Source organism: Mus musculus, chromosome 11 (genome assembly GCF_000001635.26).
Source record: "Mus musculus strain C57BL/6J chromosome 11, GRCm38.p6 C57BL/6J".
In the NCBI taxonomy this organism is placed as follows: Eukaryota; Metazoa; Chordata; class Mammalia; order Rodentia; family Muridae; genus Mus; species Mus musculus.
The window spans coordinates 116,964,121-116,987,240 of record NC_000077.6 but is presented as its reverse complement, the minus strand read 5'-3'; the positions used below and the strand labels follow the sequence as shown (position 1 = coordinate 116,987,240).

Here is a 23,120-nt window from a genome sequence, read left to right as displayed (position 1 = left end):
AACCCCACGCGAGAAGCACAAGCATCGCTGGCGGTGGCCTCAAGCTCTTCCACACTGGGTTGATGCTTTCTGGTTTCGCACCTCTGCATTCTGCAGGTGGGTGTGGCAAAGAGGCACTGACAGGAGCATTCCGTGGTCAGAGCTGGGAGGACGACTGGGCAGAGGCACTTCCTCGGTTTCCAGCCCCTAGTGCCATGTTTCATCAATACAGAGCAACATCTGGGGACCCTACCCAGTCCCCTCAATGCTGGGTGAGCCCTGGGGGATTCCAGAAGACAAAAAATCCCACCAATTTCTTCATCATCTCACATCCCAATAAAATATTTATTTCAAGAAATAAATCTTTAAAAAAAAGAGAGAGAGAAGAGAGAGATAAGTGTCTCTATTGCTTTCCTCCGACAGGCAGATCCTCGGAACCACTGGTCTCTTGTTGCTCTGGATTCTGCTGCCACAGACAGGGGCCAACCAGGACAGGGGACACTGGCAAGTCCCACGCAGGAAAGTTCCTTCCTACAACTGTCTGGTCCCAGGGGGCCTGGGAGCGGGCCATATATGAGCAATGGCAGTGTTCCTGGAACCTGGCTGGCCCTGGGGTGGGAGAGGGAAGGGTGACCCAGGACTGGAGGAGGGCATGCCACAGAGATGGGTACTGAAGTCTGAGTGTACTGAAGTGGCCTGAGGCTGGAGGAAAGAGAAGGGAGGGGCAAGTATGGGGCCCAGAAGGGTGGGAGCCAGGGGAGGTCTGATGGACCTGCGTATCAGAACCAGCCTAGTGTATTGTGGGTGAAACTTCATCCCAGCCTGGCCGGCATGAGATGCTCGAAGGTTGGAAATGTTGTCAGAGTCTGCAGAGGAGGCCTTGGTGGGGCCTGGGACCTGTTGTCAGAAGCTAGGGTGGAGGTGGCCACCAGAGGGGCAGAGACCAAGGCTGTGGACCAGTCACAGGCCATGCCAGAACTGGGTGTCAGGAGAGGCCCAGAGGGAAGTCTGCTGGAGGAAGCAGGGTTGAGCAACAGGGAGGGGCACTAGCCTCCCTGAGCTCTCTGTCCCTTTGTCGTTCCCCCCCCCCCCCAAGCAACTGAGGAGGCTGGACTGGCCCTGCGTGAACTGTTGCCTCATGTGAGGGTGTGGCCCTCACAGCAAGTGTGGCTGTGACCTGTTCCCTATCCCTTGAGACCTCTGGTGAATAGGGGGCGGCATGGCCATGCTCCCAGCCTTGTGGATCAAAAGGCCTATGCTGGGTCCAAGCATGGTCAAGGCCACATCTCCAGCTGGTCCAGACCTCAGAAAGCCAGGGATCTCCATCCACGTGCTCCTGGGTACACCCGACAGGGAGGTCAGCCCACATGCTTGGCCTCAGGTCCTATGGCGAGGCAAGGAAGCCCCTAGGAGGGAGCTGCAGGCCTGGAGCTGCTGTCTCCTCAGCTTCCTCTTCCCATCCCTGGCCAGGGGAGGCTGCAGCCAGGGGACACGTAGTGAGCGTGACCGGAGCTCAGAAAGTGCTGGTGCTTGCCAACCACGTGCGGGTGGGCAGGTTCTGGGCAGGGTGGCTCCGGCCTCACAGGCAGCCCTGGCACAAGGCCACCTGACCCTTGCGGAAGTCACGGCAGGGGCAGAGCCTCTGGTACTTGGTGCTGGCACCAGCACAGCTGAAGAGCAGTGGCTCTTTTTGTAGGTAGCACTCTTGGCCGGGTTGGGCAAAGGCAGGGTACAAGTGATGCATCTCCCACTCAGTGCTGTCACAGGGCACCTGCAGCCTGCAAAGGTGACATCAGCATCATCACTCTGGTTTGCAGGGTGACAGCTATCCCCAGCTTGGCATGGCCCCACCCCCTCCCTGGACCAGAGAGGATAGTTTTGAATCCATCTGTCAGAGCTCAGAGAAGCTATGGGCCTGGTGGGACTGTAGTTTTGGTAACCCAACCGGAGAGAGACTCACACGGGCTGGGCAGGGGCCACAAGAGGTGGAAGAAGGCAAGGCCAGGGGGATGGATGTCCCCTTAGGGATTTTTCTTGGTTGAAACCCACATCTAGAGGGAAGCCAGGCCCGGGGGGTGGGGGTGGGGGAGGGCGGTGGCAAGGAGGGGTCGCAGGCAGGGGCTCACTTACTTGAGGAACGAATTCTGGCTGTTGAGGAAAGGGAAGAAGGAAGGCTCGCAGATCAATCCATGGTCCAGGCAGGCGTCCGTGCAGGCCCTTCCAGGGGCTGCCAGCCAGGCCCGCAGAGAGTGGGTAGGGGGCCAGGCTCCCGGAACTGAGCTGATGTTCTGGGCCCACTCGAGATGAGTTGCATTAGGAGCTAAGACAAATGGACTCTGGGCAGTGCTGGCCCCTGGTGGAAGAGGGCTTGGACCCACACAGAAGTCCTGTCAAGAAAGGAGGTGTTAGGGATGGGGACAGGTTTTCTCTAGAGTGCCTGGCACTACAGCTTCAGTAAGAGCCGCTACTGGGCACCTCCTGAATGCCACGTGGCCTCGGCCATTATTCCCGTAATACCAAGCGGCCCGTAGAATGGATGAATGTTAATCGTTGCACAAACAGTAGGGGCTGAATCCAGGACGTATGCCAGGGACTCATGACTGGATGGCAGAGGTGAGCTTTGAACTTGCTTGTTTGGGAGCTGTCTGCCCTGCACAACCTCACCTCTGGGGTCAGACTTTCAGGATTTCAACTTGAGGCCCATGAAACCTGGTCAGCGTGGGGACAGAGCCTTGTGCTCGCCTCGGACACTCTTCTTGGGGTCCTTAGGTCCTAGCAGGTAATGTTTCTGTGAGCTTTGAGGATGTAGTGAGATGGGAGTGGGGAGCCCTAGTTTAGTGACTCTGGCCTTGACCCCCCCAATGTGTCTTTCTGGGCTTCAGATCCTCATCCATAGAGGAGCAGTTCAGAACCAGTCTCCAGGTCCTAATGCTCACGCCTGTGGCTGGCCAAAGTTCAAAGACACACAGCTTCTAACAGTCACCGCAGTTGTCCCCAGGGTCCTGAGACCTATAGCATCTTCTGGCTTCCTCTCATACCTGGAGTCTGATAAAACACAGCCCAGGCTACCTGCAGCTTGAGGCGAATCAGATGATGGGCTCTGAGCTGGACCCCATGGAAGAGCCCAGGAGGGTAGGTCTCCTGACCTGTGCTTCGCTGGCTAGCTTCTGTGCACTCTGAGTGGGCTGAGAAGATGACTGCCTGTCAGAGCCTCTCTGCTGCTTGCTCAGTGCGACTGTACGGTAGTCTGAGCCTACACAAGAGCAGTCCCCATCCCCTGTTTCTCTGGGCAGACCTCTATCTAGCTCCTATCTCCCTGACTCCTTTGGGGGCTGCCATTGGTTCTACTAGCTCAATTATCAAACCCAGAAATGATTTTTTTTAAAAAATTAGCTTCTATGTTTTCCATGGCACTGATATCCATGATTGTTGGACCCCAGGCCCCAACCCCTACTGTGGGGTGCAGAGCTGGATGGATGGGTGGCTTGCCTCTAGCTGCTGCAGTCTACATAGACCACATGGCCCTAACTCTGAAGTAATAGGCTTTGGAGTGACATCCCCAAGGCCCTGGGGCAGAGGACACAAGGAGACCTACCTGGTGTTGGATGTAGGCATTGATCCGTTCCAGCATCCCTGCACAGGTATATTCATAGGGCAGATATGGGTCTACCTGTGGAAGAGATGGGCCACACCCAAGCTCAGCATCAGATCAGGTTGGTACTCTGCCCAGAAACCAACTGTCCACCAGGCCTCTCTACCAGCGTATACTTTGTGTTTCCAAGGAAATCCCGAGGGATGTTGGTTTAGATCCACACGGTCTGGTCCTCAGGCTCCACTTACATCCAGGCCTCATCTCTCTCTGCTGCCCCATTCCTCTCCCTTTGCAAAGCCTCTTGGGTGTCAACTATCCTTGAGCCATCTTGAGCCTACCCATCTCTGGATAAGGAAAGTGTTCTTAGTGGCTTTCAGAACTCTAGCAGCTAGGAGGTCCTCTCCTAGCACAGGCTAGCTCCTGGGTCAACATTTCCTATTTGTTCCCCATCTCCTGGATGAGCCTGCAAAGCCACTGAAGGTGGGGACCGTGGCTTGTCCACCACTGAGCCCCTTTGGTCTGTTATGGTATTCTGGCATGCATCAGGTGATCAGGAGACAGTCATGTATGCAGAAGCACCCACCCTCACCCTGTATCCCACGAAAGAGGCAGAGCATTCACACAGCGGAGCACAGGACAGTCACACATCACTGTTGGATAGAACAAGATGAATCTTGTCACACATCCTCCCCAGGCATATGGCTACATAAGATGTACATCCCCTAAGAAAGGCTCTGCAGATTCTGTGCAAGTGTCTAGAAGCCACACCACAGCCTAGTCCAAGCAGATAGGAGGAATAGCTAGGGCACAGAGAACTGGCAGAAAAGCCTGGCTTGGTGGTAGGCTCCTAGAAACCCAGCTTTTGTGTGGCGCAAGAAATACATACGGATCCCTGGAGCTCACTGGCCAGCCAGCCTGGCCACGTGGGGGAGCCTCAGGTTCAATGAGACCATGACTCAAAAACTGAAGGTGGGGCCTGGAGTCATGGCCCAGCCGCCAAGAACACTTGCTGTTCTTGCACAGGACCCAGGTTACACTCCCATCACCCACATAATGGCTCACAACCATCCCTACTACAGTCCTGGGGGAGCCAAACACCCTCTTCTGATGTATGCAGGTACCAGGCATGAATGTGGTACATAAATATGCAGGTAAAATACTCACACACACAAAATAAATATTAAAAAGTAAATATAAAAGTGATTCTATTTCAAAAAACAAAGGTGGAGACTAAGAGAGGAAAGATGGCCGAGTGTGGTGGTGCACACCTTTAGTCCCAGCACTCAGGAGGCAGAGGCAAGTGGATTTCTGAGTTTGAGGCCAGCCTGCTCTACAAAGCGAGTTCCAGGACAGCCAGGGCTATACAGCCCCCCTTTTTTTGAAACCCCGTCTCAAAAAAAGGGGGGGATGCATGATGTTGACCTTGGACCTCCACATTCACATGTGCAGATACACATACATGCAGGCAGACATACAATGTATGCATACCATGCAACCTATGAATACAACCCACACAACATATACATGAAATGCACAAAATACACAACATATACTATACATACAATGTGCACAAAATCCACATAATAAGCACACAACATATATAATAAGCACAAGACACACGAAAGCACACCTAGGAGGACACCAACCAGCCCAGAAGAGCACTTATCAGGGACAGCAGTGTCCAGCCACTGGATTGACCCAGTTGGGAATCAGAGGGAAGGTATAGCAGTCTGGGCCTGTTGCACCCTAAATGTCACGATCAGTGTGCTCCACCAGCCTGGCTCCTATGGGTGACATTTCCTGCTGACCATGCCAACCATCAGTGGTAAAACTGGACAGCTTTGCCTGAGCCTGTGTTCTTCCTCCTCAGCAGGACGGGTGACATTAGAACACCTAGCAGGGCTAGGCTCTGCGTCCTAGGGTTAAGGTTCATCCCCAACACGATGAAGTTCCCAGAGGGAAAAAAGCCACAAGTGCCTTCAAGATCCTACCAGGCTGATTAACTACTTAGCTTCTCCATGAAGGAGAACTTCTATAGTTACAGAGAGCTGGGATGTAGATGTAGTCAAGTCGCCTTGAGCTTTCTTTTGCCTCCCAGAAGTTACTCATCACCTGCCTGTGTCTGACCTTACATCCTTGTGACTTTGACGTGAAAGCATTTGGATTGCAACCTCGAAACAAACTCTTAATTCCCACCAACCCAGAAGGCAAGAATAGCTGTGGTCCGGCCCCTGCTTTGGAGGACCTGCCCACCTGAAGGGTGTTGACCCATGTTTTTCCGTGTTGTTACTATAGAAGCCTCGTGGAACTGTTAACCACCGTGGAACATAAGTCTTTGGGGTGACTTGAATCTGTGTCTTCGGGCCAAGGTCACTCAGACTTGGTTCCAGAATAAACAATGTCTTTGAGGTGAGAGTCCTGTTTTGTGTCAACAATATCCGAGTGACCCCAAGACGAGACACCCAGGACCTGCTGCCTCTGACTCTCACTGTTTTAACCTGTCCCAGAATGGGGGTGGGGGGTGGGGGAGTGGGGGGGTGTTTCCTCATCCCGAGGCCACACCCAGCTGCCATGTTACCCCACCCATGGGCACTGCCTTCTCAGACCTACACTTCCCACAGTCCTGTTCCAGTCTGCTCTGCTTTTTGAGCTGATGGCAGGGCTTGTAGGGAAAGGTTTGGAACAGGGTTTTAAAGAACCAGTCTTAGGAGAGAGACTTCCCTCCACATGAGGCACCTCTCCTCTACAGTGTCAGCAAACAGCTCCTATAGCAAGTCAAAGGTCCCCGTGTGAGGGGCATAGGCAGCCACTTCAGTCTGCCTGCTGGAAACTTCTGCCTGGGAGCAGCAGCTGGATGCGACCCCCACGGGGTCAAACTTGCAGGAACTCTGTTATCTGTCTCACACAGACAAGTACTAGTCCTGTAGAAAATGGGAGCCGTGTGTGTGTGTGTGTGGGGGGGGGGGGTCACACAGAAGTAGCATGTCACCTCCTGTCCTTTCATCGGAAATGGCCCCATCTGGCCCGTGTGTCCACAGGCAGGGTCCACAGCCCAGGTCCTGTATTTTCTCCAGGGTGGGGTGTGCTGGCCTGGGAGGCCTCTGTCTTCTTGGCCAGCCTCCTGGCTGCTCCTCCCTCTCTCCCTTGCTAAGTCCGAAAGACCCACACTTGGGACCATTTATTTCCTCATGGCTGCCACATTCCCTTGGAACCCAGCCAGCTGCTACTAAACCAATTTTTTGAAACAGCCAGCATTACCCAGGGTGCCTCTTTGAAATGCAGACGTCAGGGCCACTGAAAACTGGGGGGGGGGGGGGGCTCTGTGCTGTAAGCTCCGCCCCCTAATTCCATTCTCTACCCCACCCCCCCAAGGCTCACCTGATGGTTTGGTTTGGTTTTCTTGAAACAACCTCACTGTGTAGCCCAGGGTGCCCTGGATTTCCCAACCCTCCTCCCTTAGCTTCCCAAGAAAGTGGGACTGATAGTACAGTCCCTCCGAGTCACAGGGGAGGAGGGAGGCTGAAGGCTGCAGCCTCTACCTGTTTTGGGAACCCCCTCAGATGGACAATACCTACTGATTCTTTCATCTTTGTGCTCTCTCTCTCTCTCTCTCTCCCTCCCCCTCCCTTCCTCTCTCTCTCTTAATTAACTAACAAAATTGAACATATGTTCACATTTAAAAAAAAAAGAACCTAGGCCCAAGGGGTAAATAATAAGACATTCCCTCCTATTGACACTGCCCACTTCTAGGAGTGACTTCTATGCTGGGTCCTCCCATGGTCACCTGATGGCCTGGGCCCAGATGGAATGAAAGGAAGAGGGGGAGGGGCTGCCACACCGTCCCACCAAGATAGATAGAGGGGAGGGGGACATCGCCTGACACTCAGCCCAACCCATTATGGAGTAAGTTCTCTCACGGAAGTTAGAGAGATGGCTCAGATAGGAGTTAAGGGCACTGGCTAGTCTTTCAGGAGGTTCACGACTGTCTGCAGCTCCCTTTGGGCACCAGAAACATATCTGATGCACAGACACACATGTAAGCAAAACATTAATAGACATAAAATAAAAAGAAACAAAACGTTTTAAAAAGTGATACTCTCGCAGAAAACCTGCATTTGGTTCCCAGCACCCACATCAGTGGCTGACAACTGCCTCTGACTCCAGCTCCAGGGGGACCTGACACCCTCTTCTGGTCACACACACACACACACACACCACCCTTAGAAATAGAAATAAAATAAACACTTAAAAAACAAACAAACAAACAACAAAAAGAACAAACCAGGCCGGGTGTGGTGGTACACACCTTTGATCCCAGCACTCGAGAGGCAGAGGCAGGTGGATTTCTGAGTTCAAGGCCAGCCTGGTCTACAAAGTGAGTTCCAGGACAGCCAGGGCTACACAGAGAAACCCTGTCTCGAAAAAAACTAGACAAAAACCAAAACCAAACGAAACCAAACCAAAGAATAAGTTTTCTTGGAATGCAGTGCTGAGCTCGAGGATAAGCTAAGCTGTGATGAAGCTGTGATGTTATCTGCAGCTCAGGTGCATCTCCTCCCCCACTTCATCTCTCATAGGCACACACCAGGCCTCCCATGTTCACTAAAGGAGCCAGGTGTTCTGCTCTTGGTATTCGATAGGTAGTTCCTGGACCAGTGCTGTGGACCCCAGTGTAAGACACATGGGCTGAGCCCCAGCCAGGCTTGCTGAGATAGAACCTGCAAGCCAGTATCCCGGGAAGAGCTGTATGCAGCTGCAGTTACTGGCTGCTACCCAAAGGCTTCAGCCCTCCCCACAGCTGTGCTGAGGCTCACCCTGAGCGTGCCTGCTTAGTTCCTGCCTTGTGCCAAGAGTACTCTTAGGGCACAGCCCTCTAAGGTGTAAATGAGTCCGACCCACAGGTGCCAGATCAGGGAATGCAGGTTGCTCCCTGCAGAGAGCCACCCTCTTCCCATAACCACACACCAAGCTGGGAAGCGGGGACCCATGCGTCCTTTTCTCATCCATGTGGGCCGATGCCTTTCCAAGCCAGCCCTGCATGCCTGAGTGAGTTGTCTAGGAAGTTTCTTCTTCTAATCATAGGCAAGACGCACAGTATGACGGGTCAGAGTCTCACCTGGGTGACCCACACTATGACAGGGTCAGAGTCTCACCTGGGTGACCCACCGTATGATAGGTCAGAGTCTCACCTGGGTGTTCATGATGGCCTTAATGGCTGTTTCAAACTCATCGGAGTTGTTATAGTCCACGGTCCACACGTGCGGCTTGCCAATAAAGTTCTCTGCATACGGATGCTGGGAGAACACCTGCCCAGGACCAACAGAGGGCTGCTTCAGCCTGCAGCCTGCAGCCTGCAGCCTGCAGCTAGGCTGGGCTCAAGGACCCTCCTAGGTCCCTTCCCTTTCTGCTTGGCACCACACTTCTCAGACTCCCAGATCTGGGGCAGGACCCTTCTGCTCACCTCCCTGGAGGTGGGCTTGCCCCGGAAGAACTCGTGGTTGAGGGAGCTGTGGGGCGGGCTGAAGCGAGACTGTAGGAAGATGCAGCCATTGGCAATGGCTTCCAACGGTGCTGGGCCCTCGTAGGGGAATCCGAACCCTATAAAGAGCTGGGAGTAGAGAGGACAGGCAAGATGGCTCAGTGGGTAGAGGCGCTTGCTACCATGCCTGGTGACCCGAGCTCCTACTCCTCTTGTCCCTCCCAATCGAGGGCCTCCCAGACCAAGTGTCTGCCAGGATTCTGGGCGGCAGAACACATGGAGATGTCTGGCCTGGTAGATGCCTGCCATTCAGGGCTGTGACCTGCAGGTGTAGAACAGTGGCCATAGCCTCACCTTGGCCTTCCGCAGCAGCTGCTGGAACTCAGGCTGCGGTAGGAGGCCGTGGTTCTTCACGAAGGCGGGGACCTCGGGTGGCCGCTGGCTCTCATAGTACACGGTACCGTGGATCTCCATGTACTTGTTGAGGACGGCCAGGAACTTCTCCTTGCCCTGCAGAAGGAGGAGGAAGAAGAGGAGATGGTGACGGACCGTTCCCTCATACTCAGATGGCAGAGCTGGTAGGCCAGGACCCTCTGCTCTGGCCTCAGAAGACATCAGAATCATCTTGGGGTGATTATTAACTTGCTGTGTAGACTTGGCAGAGTCCCTCTCTTCTCTGGTCTTGGACTTTCCATTTGTGAGTTGCAGGGCCTGAGCTAAACCTGAGGCTTTAGGGTAGGGTTGGTTCTAGCCACGGAGCTGAGTTTCCTGAAGAAGGCCATGGACACCGAATATTTAAACCCATCTATGAACCTGGATGCCCTGAGGGCCTGTGGATTTCTCTGGAACTCCCTCACATATCCACCCATGCACCTGTCGAGTCAACCATACACCTGTCTGCATATACTCCATCCATCCATCCATCCTACTACCCACCCATCCACACATAAGTCCACCATCCCATTTAACCGTCCATCCACCTTTCCACCCACTTACCCACACATCCATCTTCCCACCCATTCATCCATCTGCCAACCTATTCATCTCTCCATCCTCAAATCCATCTATGTCTCTACCCATCTGTCTGTCTGTCCCCTCCCCACCTGTCCTTCCGTCCACTCATTCCTTTTTCCCGGGAAGGAGGAAGGTGGAGGAAGTTCTGGATTGCAGACACGGGGTGTCAGCTGCAGGACGTGAATGAGCCAGAGCAGCCTTACTTCTGACTTGTTATGTCACTTGCTATGATTGATTACGGTGACCTGGGACTGTTCGGGCCCCAGCTACAAGCCAGGACTCAGATCTAACCCTCTCTGGAAGAAAATGTCATCAGGTCTGACTTCAAATTATTTCTGCGATTTTCTTTTCATATTCATTTTCTAGAACACATTAAAAAAAAAGAAATCAAGATGCTGGGAGTGGTGGCGCACACCTTTAATCCCAGAACTCGGGAGGCAGAGGCAGGCGGATTTCTGAGTTCGAGGCCAGCCTGGTCTACAAAGTGAGTTCCAGGACAGCCAGGGCTATGCAGAGAAACCCTGTATCGAAAAACAAAAAACAAAACAAAAACAAACAAACAAAAACAAAAACAAAAATCCTGAAAATCCAGAAGGCTTTGCTACAGAAATTGACAGGGTGAGGATAAAACCCATTGGAAATGCTTTGAACCTAGAATAAATGAAACAACATAGGCAGACAGAGCACCTGACCCCCGGGTCTGTGTGCAGCAGGAGGGGCAGGGACAGCAGGGTGGTGACATCAGGATGACACAGATCATTGGGGTGGCGCATCTGAGTCCAGACAGATCCCACAGACACCCACAGTCCTCATTGCTGAAAAGGGGGCGTGTTTCGGAGCAGAAAGGATGGCCTCTTCAACAAACAGTCCAGGGCATTTATCATCTACATGCAAAGCAAGGGAGAGAGCATTCGAGTCTGGGTCCCGTGGGGCAGCACGGGATTGTAAGAATGTAAATCTGCATGTCCCATTATATTGCAGTGTTAACTCAAAATTAATCATAGGCTCAAAGGTAAAAACTAAAACCACAGAACCAGCAGAGGTGCCAGAGAGAAGCTGTGGCTTTGGGATAAACACGAGTTCTTGGCTACGGCACCAGAGGCACGGTCTGCAAAAGACAGCTTTCAATTTTTATTAAAGTCAAGGCTTAGCCAGGCGTGGTGCGTACCTGTTATCCCAACACTCCGGAGGCTGAGACAGGGGATGTCCTAGAACTCACTCTGTAGACCTGGCTGGCCTCCCAAGTGCTGGGATTAAAGGCATGCACCACCACTGTCCAGCTCACACATTCTTATTCACACCACACACATGATACACACACAAACATACACTCAAGCTCACACACATATACACAAATTCACAGATACACACACACACACACACACACACACACACACACACACACACACACAGTGCATTTGTGCTCCTCCATGTCACTCCATTGCTCTCAGAGGGCTGTGATAAGTCTGGGTTCATGTCACCATTTGTCCTCTGCCTGCCACTTGACTGTCTGGGTTGTCTGCTGTCTGGGCACACTTCCTTTGGAGCCTGCTGGATGCCTATCCCCAGCCTGCTGAACCCCACACTCTGTCTGTCAGCCCCTTGTAACCCCTGTAATCAAACTGCCCCAAAGCCATAGCCTCCCAAAAACCAAGACTTGATAGGCCTGCTTAATACACACATACCCACGCACCTGGTGAGATGCTAACTTCTACACAAGACAAGGGTGATGGAGGCCTCCTTCCTCCATCTTGCCCCAGGCTTTCCCTGGCATCTGCCCCATTTGCAGACTTCAGTCACCCACTCTCTGTCGGTGAAGGGTTCTCCCCACTGCGCTCTTTCCTAGGCTTGACTTGACGCCCCTGGTGGCCTCACGAGTTCTGCCTCTGGGCTTTCTTTCTGTCCCCAGACATCTCTGAGCGCAGCTAGTTTGTGGCTGAAGTGCTCTCTTGGCCACTGACTAGGTGTGAGCTCACCCTACAACCTGCTGGGTCCCATTTTCCCCATCTATATAATAAGCTCGATAGCATGCCATCCTCCACCCTGGGGAGGTAATACCTGTGAGCCCTCAGCAGTGCTTGGAGTTACAGCACAGGGCCAGCCTCTGCTATTACCTCAGTGTGCTAGACTAGAGACTGCCCCACGCTTGCTTCTCTTCCTTCCTCAGCAGGAACCCAGACCTGGTGCATCCCCAGTGGCTTACAATAAAGCCACGCCTTGGTATCCCTTGAAACTGGGTAGGAGCCATGAGCTAAAGACACAGCCACTGGGCTATGTAGGAAGAAGACCGCCTTGGTCACCCTCCTCACTGATGTGTGTCTCTGAGACCCAGATGTTTGTGGCCAGCCTGAGCCTGTGGCAGACTTGGGGTGTAGACTAAGCACCATGTCCCCAAGGCACCATGTACCTCAGCCTGGCCACTTCCTGAGACTGTGAAAGTCTTGTCTGGTCACTGCGATCCTGTGACATCTGATCTAATCCTACCAAATATGGCATGAGACTTTTCAATAGGACAGCTGTGTCACAAGCGTGACTCAGGACTCCGGCTGTGTACCTGGGATGACCTTGAACTTGTCATCCTCCGGGCCCTACCTCCTGAATCCTGAGATTACTGTTCCATTCACACTGCTTATGGGCTCTAGGGCCTGAACCCTGGGCTTGTGCATGCTAGGCAAACACTCTACCGACTGAGCCACACTCCCCAGCCCAACCCTGTCTTTGTACCATCCACCTGCCTGTGCCTGTCTTCTGACACGCCCACCCTCAGTCTTGTCTGTGGTTGTACCCAGGAACTCTCACAGGGAGGGACCCAGGGAAGACTGCTCCGTGGACCCTGCCGTCCCCTCGCCCTCCCCTCCTCCCCCTGGTACCTCCATGGAGCTAGTGTTAGAGTCAAGGACACATCATCAGGGAGACCCCACAGAGCAGCCACTGCTGCAGTAAGGCAAAGGCACGCGCATGGAGGCTTCCGGTCCGTACCTGGAGCTGCCTCGTCGCCATGGAGCATAGGGAACAGAGAGAGCAGGTTAGTGACCAGAGGCGTGACCAGAGGCAGGCACCACCCGCATAAGTTTCCCAGGATGGGGGACCCATGCTGGAAGATGGCGTCTTAATTTCTAAGCTCCACCCCTGCCTCTCATCCCACCAAGTTCCACTCTCCTAAGGCTCCCCATGGGGTTTACATCATTTATTAGTTCCTAGATGCAGGGCAGGAGGATCTCATCAGAGTCCTCCACAGAGCGGCCGTCCGGTGGGAACAGTGCAGGGGTTGGGGGGAGGGGGGCAGTCGCCATCTTGTTAGGGACTACTTGGAGCCATTTGCAATAATCCAGTGCATGCCCTAGGCTTCGTGCAGCAGATGGGAGCTGCCGTCTGGATCCTGCACCTGTGCCTGCAGCTTCAGGCATGGACTGCAGAGGCATGGCCTTGGCTAGGTAAGCCCTGTCATTGTGTGGCTGGAGCCTTCCTGGTTATGGGGGTGATCAGCACCAGAACCAGGTGCGGTAGGCGTGTCCAGCGCTGGCATGCAGATGATCTGTGTGGCTGTGGCCTATGCTTGGGTGGTGGTGGCAGTGCGGTGGACACGGCTTGTGTCAGAAGGGGCTGTGGCCTGTCCTTGTGAAGGCACAGAAGGTACAGTGAATGTGTCTGGTACTGGCGTGGGTGTGACACACACTCAGCAAGTGTTGTGGGTATGGCCCGCATTGGAGCCGGTGTGGTTGGCAGTGGGCTTGCTGGGGCTCACCTTCCAGATACTCGCCTCCTTGCCGTACACCACCGCCATGTTGCTGGCCTTGCCATCTTTGATGAGCTGCTTCTCGGTCTCATTGAGCTCCTCGGACACGAAGCCCATGAAGGAGTTGTCTGGGGTGTGAGCTACAGCCCGGCCGCAAAGGGGGAAGAAGAGGTTATCAAATGTCCAAGCAGAAGCCTGCTCCCTTGAAATGCCTCTCCCAGGAGTCTCAGCTGAGCGTGTAGGGAGAGCACCCATGGGTGGGCTGGCCTGGAGCTCGGAGCAGGGAACCCCCAGGGCCATTTGGCTCCCCAGTGTGTCTCCAGATGGTCTGACTCTGGGTAACCCAGTCGGGTCTCCCTTCTCTGCTCACTCCCTTTGCTAGAGCACAGGCTCCTTTGTCTCAGCAGACACGTGTCACTGCAGGGGGGTGTCCTCCCCCTTGCTCACCCCTCCACCCCCCAGCACACTGACAGCTGTTTCCAAAGCTCTCTTGGCAGGCTCTTTTCTCTAGAACAATCCTTTCTGATTTGGGTCCCATCAGGTTCCTAGACCTGACCAAGACCCCACAGGCCAAGCTCCCACTCTCTCTGTTCCCAGCTTGTCCCCAGCTCACCTCAGTGTCCCCAGCCAGGGCACCTTCACGATCACACCTGCTAACCTGTATTGTATGGCTGCTGTGCCTCTATCCTCCCTTTTCTGAGAGATAAAATCCCACATGGTCCCGCCCCCATCATCTGGCCCCATGAGCCTCTCTGAGGTCTGCCAGCCTTCCTGCCCCATCCCACCCCCCAAGCTGGTTCTCTGTAGAGAACACAACAGAGAATTAAGATAAAGACCTCCTAATACTCTTCCAGAACCCAGTTGGCAGGGCAGGATCTGACTTCCTCTCTGTCCCTCAAGGACAAAGTAAGTTTTATCTCTTTTTAATAATTTTTTTTTTTTTTGCTTAGATTTTGCAGAAAAGCACCATTATTGCATTCTTGTTAGAAGATGACCCAAGACATATGGTTTGTCTAAAAGAGTATATGATCAAGGGGGCAGGGGTTCTCTCCTTATTCAATTAATGCTTTTTTTTTTTTTTTTTTAAGTTAACGAGATTTCTCATCCTGCAACAGCTGGGCTGAGGCACTGAACACAGCCACAATCCTGGGGTCAGGTGTGGATAAACCTGTCCACAGGAGGACTAGCTTTCCATCTCCTCTCTTGTTCTCCTGCCTTGGACCTGAGCAGCTCTGGCAGTGGCCCTGGGAGATGCTGAAACCTGGAATCAAAGGTCTCCAGGGTCCACTGCTTTCCTGTGTGGGCAGAACCCTGGTGAGTGCCAGCCGCAAGCAAGGCATTCTCAGGCTACCTGAGACACCCCCAAATTCCTGTCACCCTGTTTCCCACCCCATATGCTTGTGATCCACACCTTGGCCTCACGGGCATGGAGGGGGAGCTCCCTCAGGGGAGCTAATCAAACACAGTGTGGCCTCCCCAATCCCTCCTTGAAGGACAGGCACATGGACAATCCCATGAGACATTCCCGGCCACATCTGGTGTACCTTAGGCTGGCTTTAACACTCCCCCATGTAACTGAGGGTAACTCCAACATTCTGATTTCCCTGTCTCCACCTAACTGCTGGAATTATAGGTGTGCACCTACATGTCCCGTGCTGCTTGAAACCAGGGTCTTGTCTGTGCTAGGCAAGCAGTCTGCCAACTGAGCCCCATGCCCAGGCCCGGATGCCTCCTGTTCCAATGCCTGGGAATGCTGTGGTCCTAAGCTGACTGCAGAATAGACCCAAACTTCCTTCCTGCTCTTGGCTTTGCAGTGAGGCAGAGCCCTGCCCCGAGGCCCAGAGCCCTCTGTGTGGGTACTCAGGACAGAGGATGGTTCTACTGTCTCCCAGGGCCCTCTGTGTGGGTCTCAGGACAGGGGATGGTTCTACTGTCTCCCAGGGCCCTCTGTGTGGGTCTCAGGACAGAGGATGGTTCTACTGTCTCCCAGGGCCCTCTGTGTGGGTCTCAGGACAGGGGATGGTTCTACTGTCTCCCAGAGCCCTCTGTGTGGGTCTCAGGACAGGGGATGGTTCTACTGTCTCCCAGGGCCCTCTGTGTGGGTACTCAGGACAGAGGATGATGCTACTGACTTCCAGGCAATTCTCAACTTTAGAAGCATCTCTAACGCACAGAGGCAGCTAGAGCCTCTGGATGGATGGATGAATGAATGGATGGATGGGTGGGTGGGTGGATGGATGGATGGATGAATGGGTGGGTGGATGCTTGGCTGCCTCCCTCCATCAACCTCCGGCTGGGCTGGCTGCCTCTTCCGGTGGCTTCCCTCTCCTCAGCAGCTGAGGACACATCAGGCCTGCCTTGCCCTCGGCCAGAAGGGACAGGTTTAGAATATAATTAGCTGAATCAGTCAGTGTGAATGGACAAGGAAGGGCGGTGGCCAATTAAAATAACAAGGACAATTAGACAAAGGGCCCAAGGCAGGTGAAGGTTAGGCCAGGAGAGGGAAAGAAAGCCAGCCTGGGCTACCTAAGACCCTGTCTCAAAACACTAAAAAGGACAGAATAAATTATAAGGTGAGGAAGCACACTGTTTGAAAGATGAAGGAAGAGTGTAAGTAATGGGAAAAAGAGAAGGAACATTTGATTAGGGTTCAGGAGGATGAGTAGGAGTTTGCCAGATCTGCCAGTTATTGATTAATTAACTCTGTGTGTGTGTATGTGTGTACTTGTGTGCTATAGTGCATGTGTGGAGGTCAGTTTGTGGGAGTTGGTTCTTTCCTTCCATGCTGTGGGTCCCAGGGATCGAACTCAGGGGATTAAGTTTGGTAGCAAGCTCTTTTACTTGGTGATTCATCTTGGTAGCCCTTGTTAGAAAGCCCTTCTTTCTTGGAGACAGGGTTTCTCTGTGTAGCCTTGGCTGCCCTGGAATTCTATCTGTGAACCAGGATGGCCTCGAACTCACAGAGATCCACCTGCCTCTGCCTCCCAAGTGCTTAGTAGGTTCTTGCAGAAGCCTCTGAACCCATCTTCTGCCCCCCACTGACCTCCACCCCTTTGGCCATCTGCAGTCCGCTAATGCACTCTGCCTGCAAAGTTTCTTCTTGAGCCGAACACAGTGGCGCATACCTGGTCCCTGAGGCTTCTCTTATCAAATCTGCCTTCCTTTCTAAGTGGGAAGGAAGACTTTTACCCAAGACTCAAATTCTACAGCTTTCATTTCTCTACCCTAGGTCCCCCGCCCTCCCCTTGATATATTTTCCCTCTGGACTTCACCCCTGTGACATATTGTGCCCAAACTACCCTCCCTTCTGGGCCTCACAGAACTTCCAAACGTGCTCCCCAGCAAAGAGTGATTCCCACAGAGGTGCGTGTCCCTAGACAGGTCTCAGTAACTCTCTGGACCTCAGTTTCCTCCTCCAGACTCCATGGGCTGCAGGAATTGTCCTACCCGTCTGGGAGCTAATGAAGGCATCACTCAGTGATTCTGCTCTCTCATCTCTGCCCAGCGCAGCCCGAACCTAAGCTGCTGACAGAAACGTCGAGTTTGACGCCTTGAATAGAGATCATATCCTCTGCGAGTCTCTGGGAACTGTGCGGAACCACTCTGCTCTTAATTTAGACACGATCCTAACAAGGTGGCTTCTCTGGCTCTCTGGCCCAGAGCCTCTGAAGTACCACAAATTAGATGCTTAGGATGCTACTCTGCTCGCAGCTGGGGGCCGGTGAGATGGCTCAGGGTGGAGGAGGGGCCTGCCACCAAGCCTGACATCGTAGGGAATCACATGACAGGAGGAAAGAAATGATTCCTACAAGTTGTCCCCTGACGTCCCCACACTTGACGTGTGTGTGCTCCACTGCCACGCCCCCATACGCACAAATGAATAAATAAACCCAATAAAAGATCTTTTCAGTGATACCAAAGAGACCCTTAACCAAGAACCACACATGACTGAAATCCCAACCCTTGGGAGGCTGAGGCAGGAGTTCAAAGCCAGACTCAGGGACATATTGAGAGCCTTCTCAAACATTTCAAAGTGGCGGAGGCTGGGGCTGTAGCTAGTCTAACGTGCACAAGGCCCCAGGTGCGGTCCTCAGCGCTGGAAATGAAAAGCAGGCTACAAATGCTGGCACTGTGCTCCCGAGGCACTGTGCTCCAGAGGCGCTATGCTCCCGAGGCGCTGTGCTCCCGAGGCACAATGCTCCTGAGGCACTGTGCTCCCGAGGCGCTGTGCTCCAGAGGCGCTGTGCTCCCGAGGCACAATGCTCCCGAGGCACTGTGCTCCCGAGGCGCTGTGCTCCCGAGGCACTGTGCTCCCGAGGCGCTGTGCTCCCGAGGCGCTGTGCTCCCGAGGCACAATGCTCCCGAGGCGCTATGCTCCCGAGGCACAGTGCTCCCGAGGCGCTGTGCTCCTGAGGCACTGTGCTCCCGAGGAGTTGGTCCCCTTTCTTCAGGCTCGCCCCAGTGTTGGAACCTAACTAAGCTCCCATGTTTCCAGAACCTTCAGGCTCGTCCATCTGCTTAGTTATCGTCCCTTTGTGTAGAAAGGCCCGCATTTCTTTGCCCCACCCACTTCCAGTTTCTCTGATTCGTCCTGGAAACTTCTAGAAGTCCACTGGGCCCCACCCCCACCCCCCACCCCCGCTCTGAGCCACGTGCTTCTGAGAGCTCCCAGCCTTGAATCAGTCCCAGCTCTGGACACAGCTTCTAGAGTCTCTGTGATGTCTGCTTCTCTCTACTTGTTAAGGCCATCCCATTGGCCCAGGAGGAAGGAGGCCCGCCCCTGCATATACGGGGAGACCCGCCCCTGCACATGTTGGGAGACCCTGCTCCTGCACACATTGGGAGACCCCACCCCTGCACGCATGGGGAGACCCGCTCCTGCACATACGAGGGGTACCCCTTTCTCTGCCAGTAACACTCACGGAACATGGTCATGAACTGCTTGGGGTTGAGGTTCCAGTAACCCCAGTTGGTCCGGTAGCCGTGCAGCGTGGCATACTCCTCGTGGTTGTACGCTGGCTCCGTCCCAAAGGTGTCGATGACTCGGATTCTGCACCTGTCCTCCCCAAGAGTGAACCAGGACTGAGGTCAAACCTTCCTGCCTGTCCCTGGACTCGGAGTGCCCCTGTGACCGTGCTGTGGCTAGGTCAGGGAAGTACAGTACTTGACAAGGGCTCCACCTAGGCACTGCCTCACCGTGTGACCACAGCGGTACATCACGCTCTCTGTGCCAGCTTCCCCAACGGAACAGCAGAGGCCACTCTGGATGCCTGCAGGGCCCCTGGTTGGTATCCAGAAGCCAAGCCATCACCTCCACTGGAGTGAGGCTAGGAAGAGAGGTGGTGTCTGAAGGGGTTGGGGTTCCTTCATTGTCCAGAGTCATTTGTAAGCTATGCTTTGTTGGGAAGAACGGGGTTCATGGGTGGTCTCCCGGGGACCTGAGCATGGGAGACTCCTCCACTTTTACTGCCCCCCTCCAAAGCTTGTAGTCTAAACCCCAGAGCTCCTATAGGATCAGCTAACCTAGGGCCAGGTCACTCAGAGACCATGGCTCCAGAATCCCTACCCATGCATCCTGAGTGTCTCCTGAAGAAAGGTGCTAACACTTAGAAACCCCCCCCCCCGCCCCGCCCCGCGAAGCTGCCAGGGCCCAGCATTCTTCTGGGTGACCCAGAATTTTGCAGAGTGCTGAGGTCGGCAGGATTCCTGCGGAGAGGGGGGTGGGGCGGGCAAGATGGCAATGTGCAGACAGCGCACATTAATAACAAAAGCAATAACGCCAGCCGTCACCTCCCTCTAATAAAATCACACCGTTGATGGCATTAGGGCATAGGAGTGAACAGTGGGGCTCTTGGTGCTAAACGGAGCCAGTGCTGCTGGCTGCAACACGCTTGCCTTAGATCCTGGGGTCACCAGGGAAAGAGCATAGGCTGACACCCCCACGCCAGGCTCCATGGTGGAGATCTTGACCACAGAAGGGTTCTTTCCCACCCTCCCACCCCCTGGGATGCCTGGAGGTGACCTGGACAGAGTCCATCCTACAGGCTTCAGCCCCCATCCAGCAGGGGCATGGATGGCTCTAAAGGGCTGCCAGTGATCTGTTTGGGATGAGAATGGTTTGGAGAGGGATGGGAAGGCTGAGACAGGAAGAAGAGGGCCATGTTCCACCTGGGCTCCAGGCAGAAGGGAGCATGGGAGAGGAACTATGGTCCCAACAGTCCCTGGGTCTGGGTCTACCCTGGGCTAGCTGAGGGAAGGCATGGGGAGGAGCTGTGGTCCTAGCACCCTGGGTCTGGGTCTACCCTGAGTCTGGGTCTACTCTGGGCTAGCTGGCAGGAGGGAAGGCATGGGGGAGGAGCTGTAGTCCCAGTAATTCCTGGTTCTGGGTCTACCCTGGGCTAGCTGGCAGAGAAGGTATGGGGGAGGAGCTGTGGTCCCAGTAATTCCTGGTTCTGGGTCTACCCTGGGCTAGCTGGCAGAGAAGGTATGGGGGAGGCGCTGTGGTCCCAGTAGTCCCTGGTTCTGGGTCTACCCTGGGCTAGCTGGCAGGAGGAAAGATATGGGGGAGGAACTGTGTTCCCAGCAGTCCCTGGGCCTCTCACCGGTACTTCTTGAAGGACAGTCCCATGTGCTGTTTCATCTGCTGCAAGCCGTGATAGTCCGTGTAGATGAGGTCAAAAGGCAGAGGTACGGTGAGTGGGCAGTTCCCCCGGCCTGGCGGCACCCCTAAGTTACTGAGAGAAGAGCCCATCAGAGTCTGAGCCCCGAGAAACCCACCCTGTCAGGCATTTCCCACAGCCGAGGGCGGGGCAGTGAGAGCCACTCTCAGAGATGAATCAAGCAGGAGGGCCCTATGCGTTTGTAGGGATATCACTGCACAGGGGCATCCACCTAGAGCAGGGGACCTAAATCCACCCAGGCTACTTTGCCAGGCAGTGCAACTGGTCTGGTTCACCCTCCAGGAGGAAGGGGCCTCTGTAATTCCTGCAGGCCCGAGTTTGCTCAGAGAGCAAGTCTGGCTTTCAGAGTGCCATGAATGTGAGCTAAAGCCCTCCGAGTCCCTTCAGGGTTCCCTCAGTGCCAAGGATTCCAAATGTCACAGCTGACCCAGCTCTTGCAGGCCTCTGGGGAGTTCCCCTCTGCTCCAGCAGACATACCACTGAGGTCCCCCAGGACCAGGGGCTTGCCTGTGCCTGGCAATTCACAAACACAAAGTTTTTTTTCCTTTTTCTTTTTTTCTGGGACAGCTGCCTCCAGTGACCCGGAAGCTATGGCTGGGGCAGAAAGGAGTAGAGATCCTCTGTTGTCTGGCAGGATACTGACTATCAGTTATCATGGGAGCCTGAAGGACACAGCCATGGCCTTGTGGCTTCTTCTAGAACAACCTTCTGGTCAGGGCTCTCCCTGGAGACGGCTCTAAGCCTTGGCACAGCTGGCACAGCTGCCACCTTCAGCATTGTTAAGCACCCAACTCTGTTTGTAAAATCATCACCTCTCACTAGGCCCCTGAGGAGCTGACTGGGAAGCCCCTGGCTTCTCCCCTTCATACTTTAGCATTCAGTAAGTCTGCACTGAGCCAGTGTCAGAGAGGGAGTGGCCTCTGCTGCCCATCCCTCCCACCCCCAATCTCCTTATACTAGGCCAGAGAAGAAAGCCCAGGGCCAAAATAACATGGAAGACAGAGATGACCCCCTCACATCCTTCCCTTTACTACACATTTTGTAGGATATCACGGGGTGCCAGGCCCTCTGTCCCAGGAGACCTGTGGTCCTTGGATTATGAAGGCCCCAGGAATCGTGAGTGGCCTGTGGGGACAAGGCATAGGAGCACACAGAGCAGACATCAGGTCCAGCTGTTGGGAGCTGATTAGACTTTGAGAGCAAGGAGGACCATGTCCAAACAGGCCTAGAGTGCAGAGTCCTTGTCTTTCTGAAACTCCTAGCTCCTAGGTGTGCTGGGTGTCCCACCTTTTGCCTCAGGCCATTGGCTGCTTGCAGGAACGGGACAAAACCTCCTTTGGTTGCACCTCAGATGCAAGAGTGCTGGAAGAGGCCCCAAGGCCTCCTGAGAGCTACACCACAAGCAGCCCTGGGCCAGGGAGGTGATGGGTTCTGACAAGGACAGTCTCATTAAAGACACAGGACCGACGTGACTGATCCATTGCCTGGTTGAGTCTCAGGCTCTCTGAAGTAATTCAAGCCAGGTGGAAAAGTACCAGCCCCGAATCCACTGTACTGTTTGTGCATGCTCAGCACATCCCCGGCCCAGGCTGGGGGAGGGGCCGGTCGGTGCACACTGTGTTCTGGACAAAACATCCACTATGGTTATCCCTTCTCAGTGATACAGATGCACACAAGATGCCCACAAGACTGCAAAGAAAAGATGCTAGGATTGGGGCTACGTTTGGTCATGGTGGCATCGGTATGGGTCTGTCCCTACAGAGCTTGATGACAGGAAGGGCTGGGCCAGCCACCTGCCTTGCTGAGCTGACTCTCAACCATGTGCCCCCTAATGCCAGAAACTGCTGCAGAGCCAGAAAAGCAAGGTCCTAATGACATCATTCTTTATATATAAAACCTTTAATCTGGTCACATGGCCTCTGCCCTGTGCCTTCTGCTCTCTGGGGCCATTTTTCCACGACCCCCAGGTGTCACAGTACACAGGTTTCTAAGGGCCAGCCAGTGATGGAGAATGGCAGAGATCCCATGATCTGTGGCACTCTAAAGGAGTTTGCAGCCAGAGAGTTCATGAAATATTTGGCGGTGTTTTTCAGTGTTAAACCACCACCTCTTCTCTATAGGGCATCTCTGCTGTGTCCTTCTCCCCAGCCCCAAACTCCTCTAGTAAGGGCCAACACCTCCGTAGGAGGCTCGCTACTGCTGAGCTCCACAGCACCCGGGAAGAGGAAGGCAGATGCTGGTCTCACCCAGCTGAGAACCACAGACGAAGGGACCCAGGGACTCTTGCTCTGCCCTCTTCCGGTAGATTTAAGGAAGGGGTAGCTATTGCTTCTCCTGGTGGGAATCTGGCTCTGGAAAAATGAAGACAGTTCTAAAATGTAAATCACTTGTGTGTGTGGCCTATGATGTGACATGTCTCCTCACATCTTTCTGGTTGCTTCCAGGCTACATGTGCCACCTTGTCCCTGGAATTCCTTGGTTTTCATTTGGTTTGGTTGAGACAGGGTCTCAGTACATAGGTAGCCTTGGCTGGCCTGCAACTCTGACCAGACTAGCCTTGAATTCCCAGAGACCCACCTGCCTCTGCCTTCCCAGTGCTGAGTTTAAGCTGTATGAAACCACACCTGACCTCCTAGGTTG

At 54.0% G+C, this 23,120-nt stretch overlaps 1 protein-coding gene across 4 annotated transcripts in view; it reads right to left on the bottom strand.

The window, feature by feature from the left end:
* Positions 1-296: 296 nt before the first annotated feature.
* Mgat5b (mannoside acetylglucosaminyltransferase 5, isoenzyme B) overlaps positions 297-23,120 on the bottom strand; it is a 68,092-nt gene continuing 45,268 nt past the window's right edge. The window contains exons 9-18 of one of the 4 annotated variants that reach the window (NM_172948.3): positions 20,403-20,534; positions 18,723-18,856; positions 13,810-13,940; positions 13,044-13,049; positions 9,405-9,560; positions 9,033-9,179; positions 8,761-8,877; positions 3,575-3,649; positions 2,110-2,366; positions 297-1,757 (exon numbers count right to left, since the gene is read on the bottom strand). In NM_172948.3, the coding sequence (NP_766536.2) occupies positions 1,559-1,757; positions 2,110-2,366; positions 3,575-3,649; positions 8,761-8,877; positions 9,033-9,179; positions 9,405-9,560; positions 13,044-13,049; positions 13,810-13,940; positions 18,723-18,856; positions 20,403-20,534 (1,354 nt within the window). In that variant the 3' untranslated portion in view covers positions 297-1,558. Of the gene's footprint in view, positions 1,758-2,109; positions 2,367-3,574; positions 3,650-8,760; positions 8,878-9,032; positions 9,180-9,404; positions 9,561-12,934; positions 13,054-13,809; positions 13,941-18,722; positions 18,857-20,402; positions 20,535-23,120 lie in introns of all 4 variants that reach the window. The other 3 variants (XR_388471.3, XR_001780011.1, XM_006533417.4) reach the window with 3 other exon arrangements.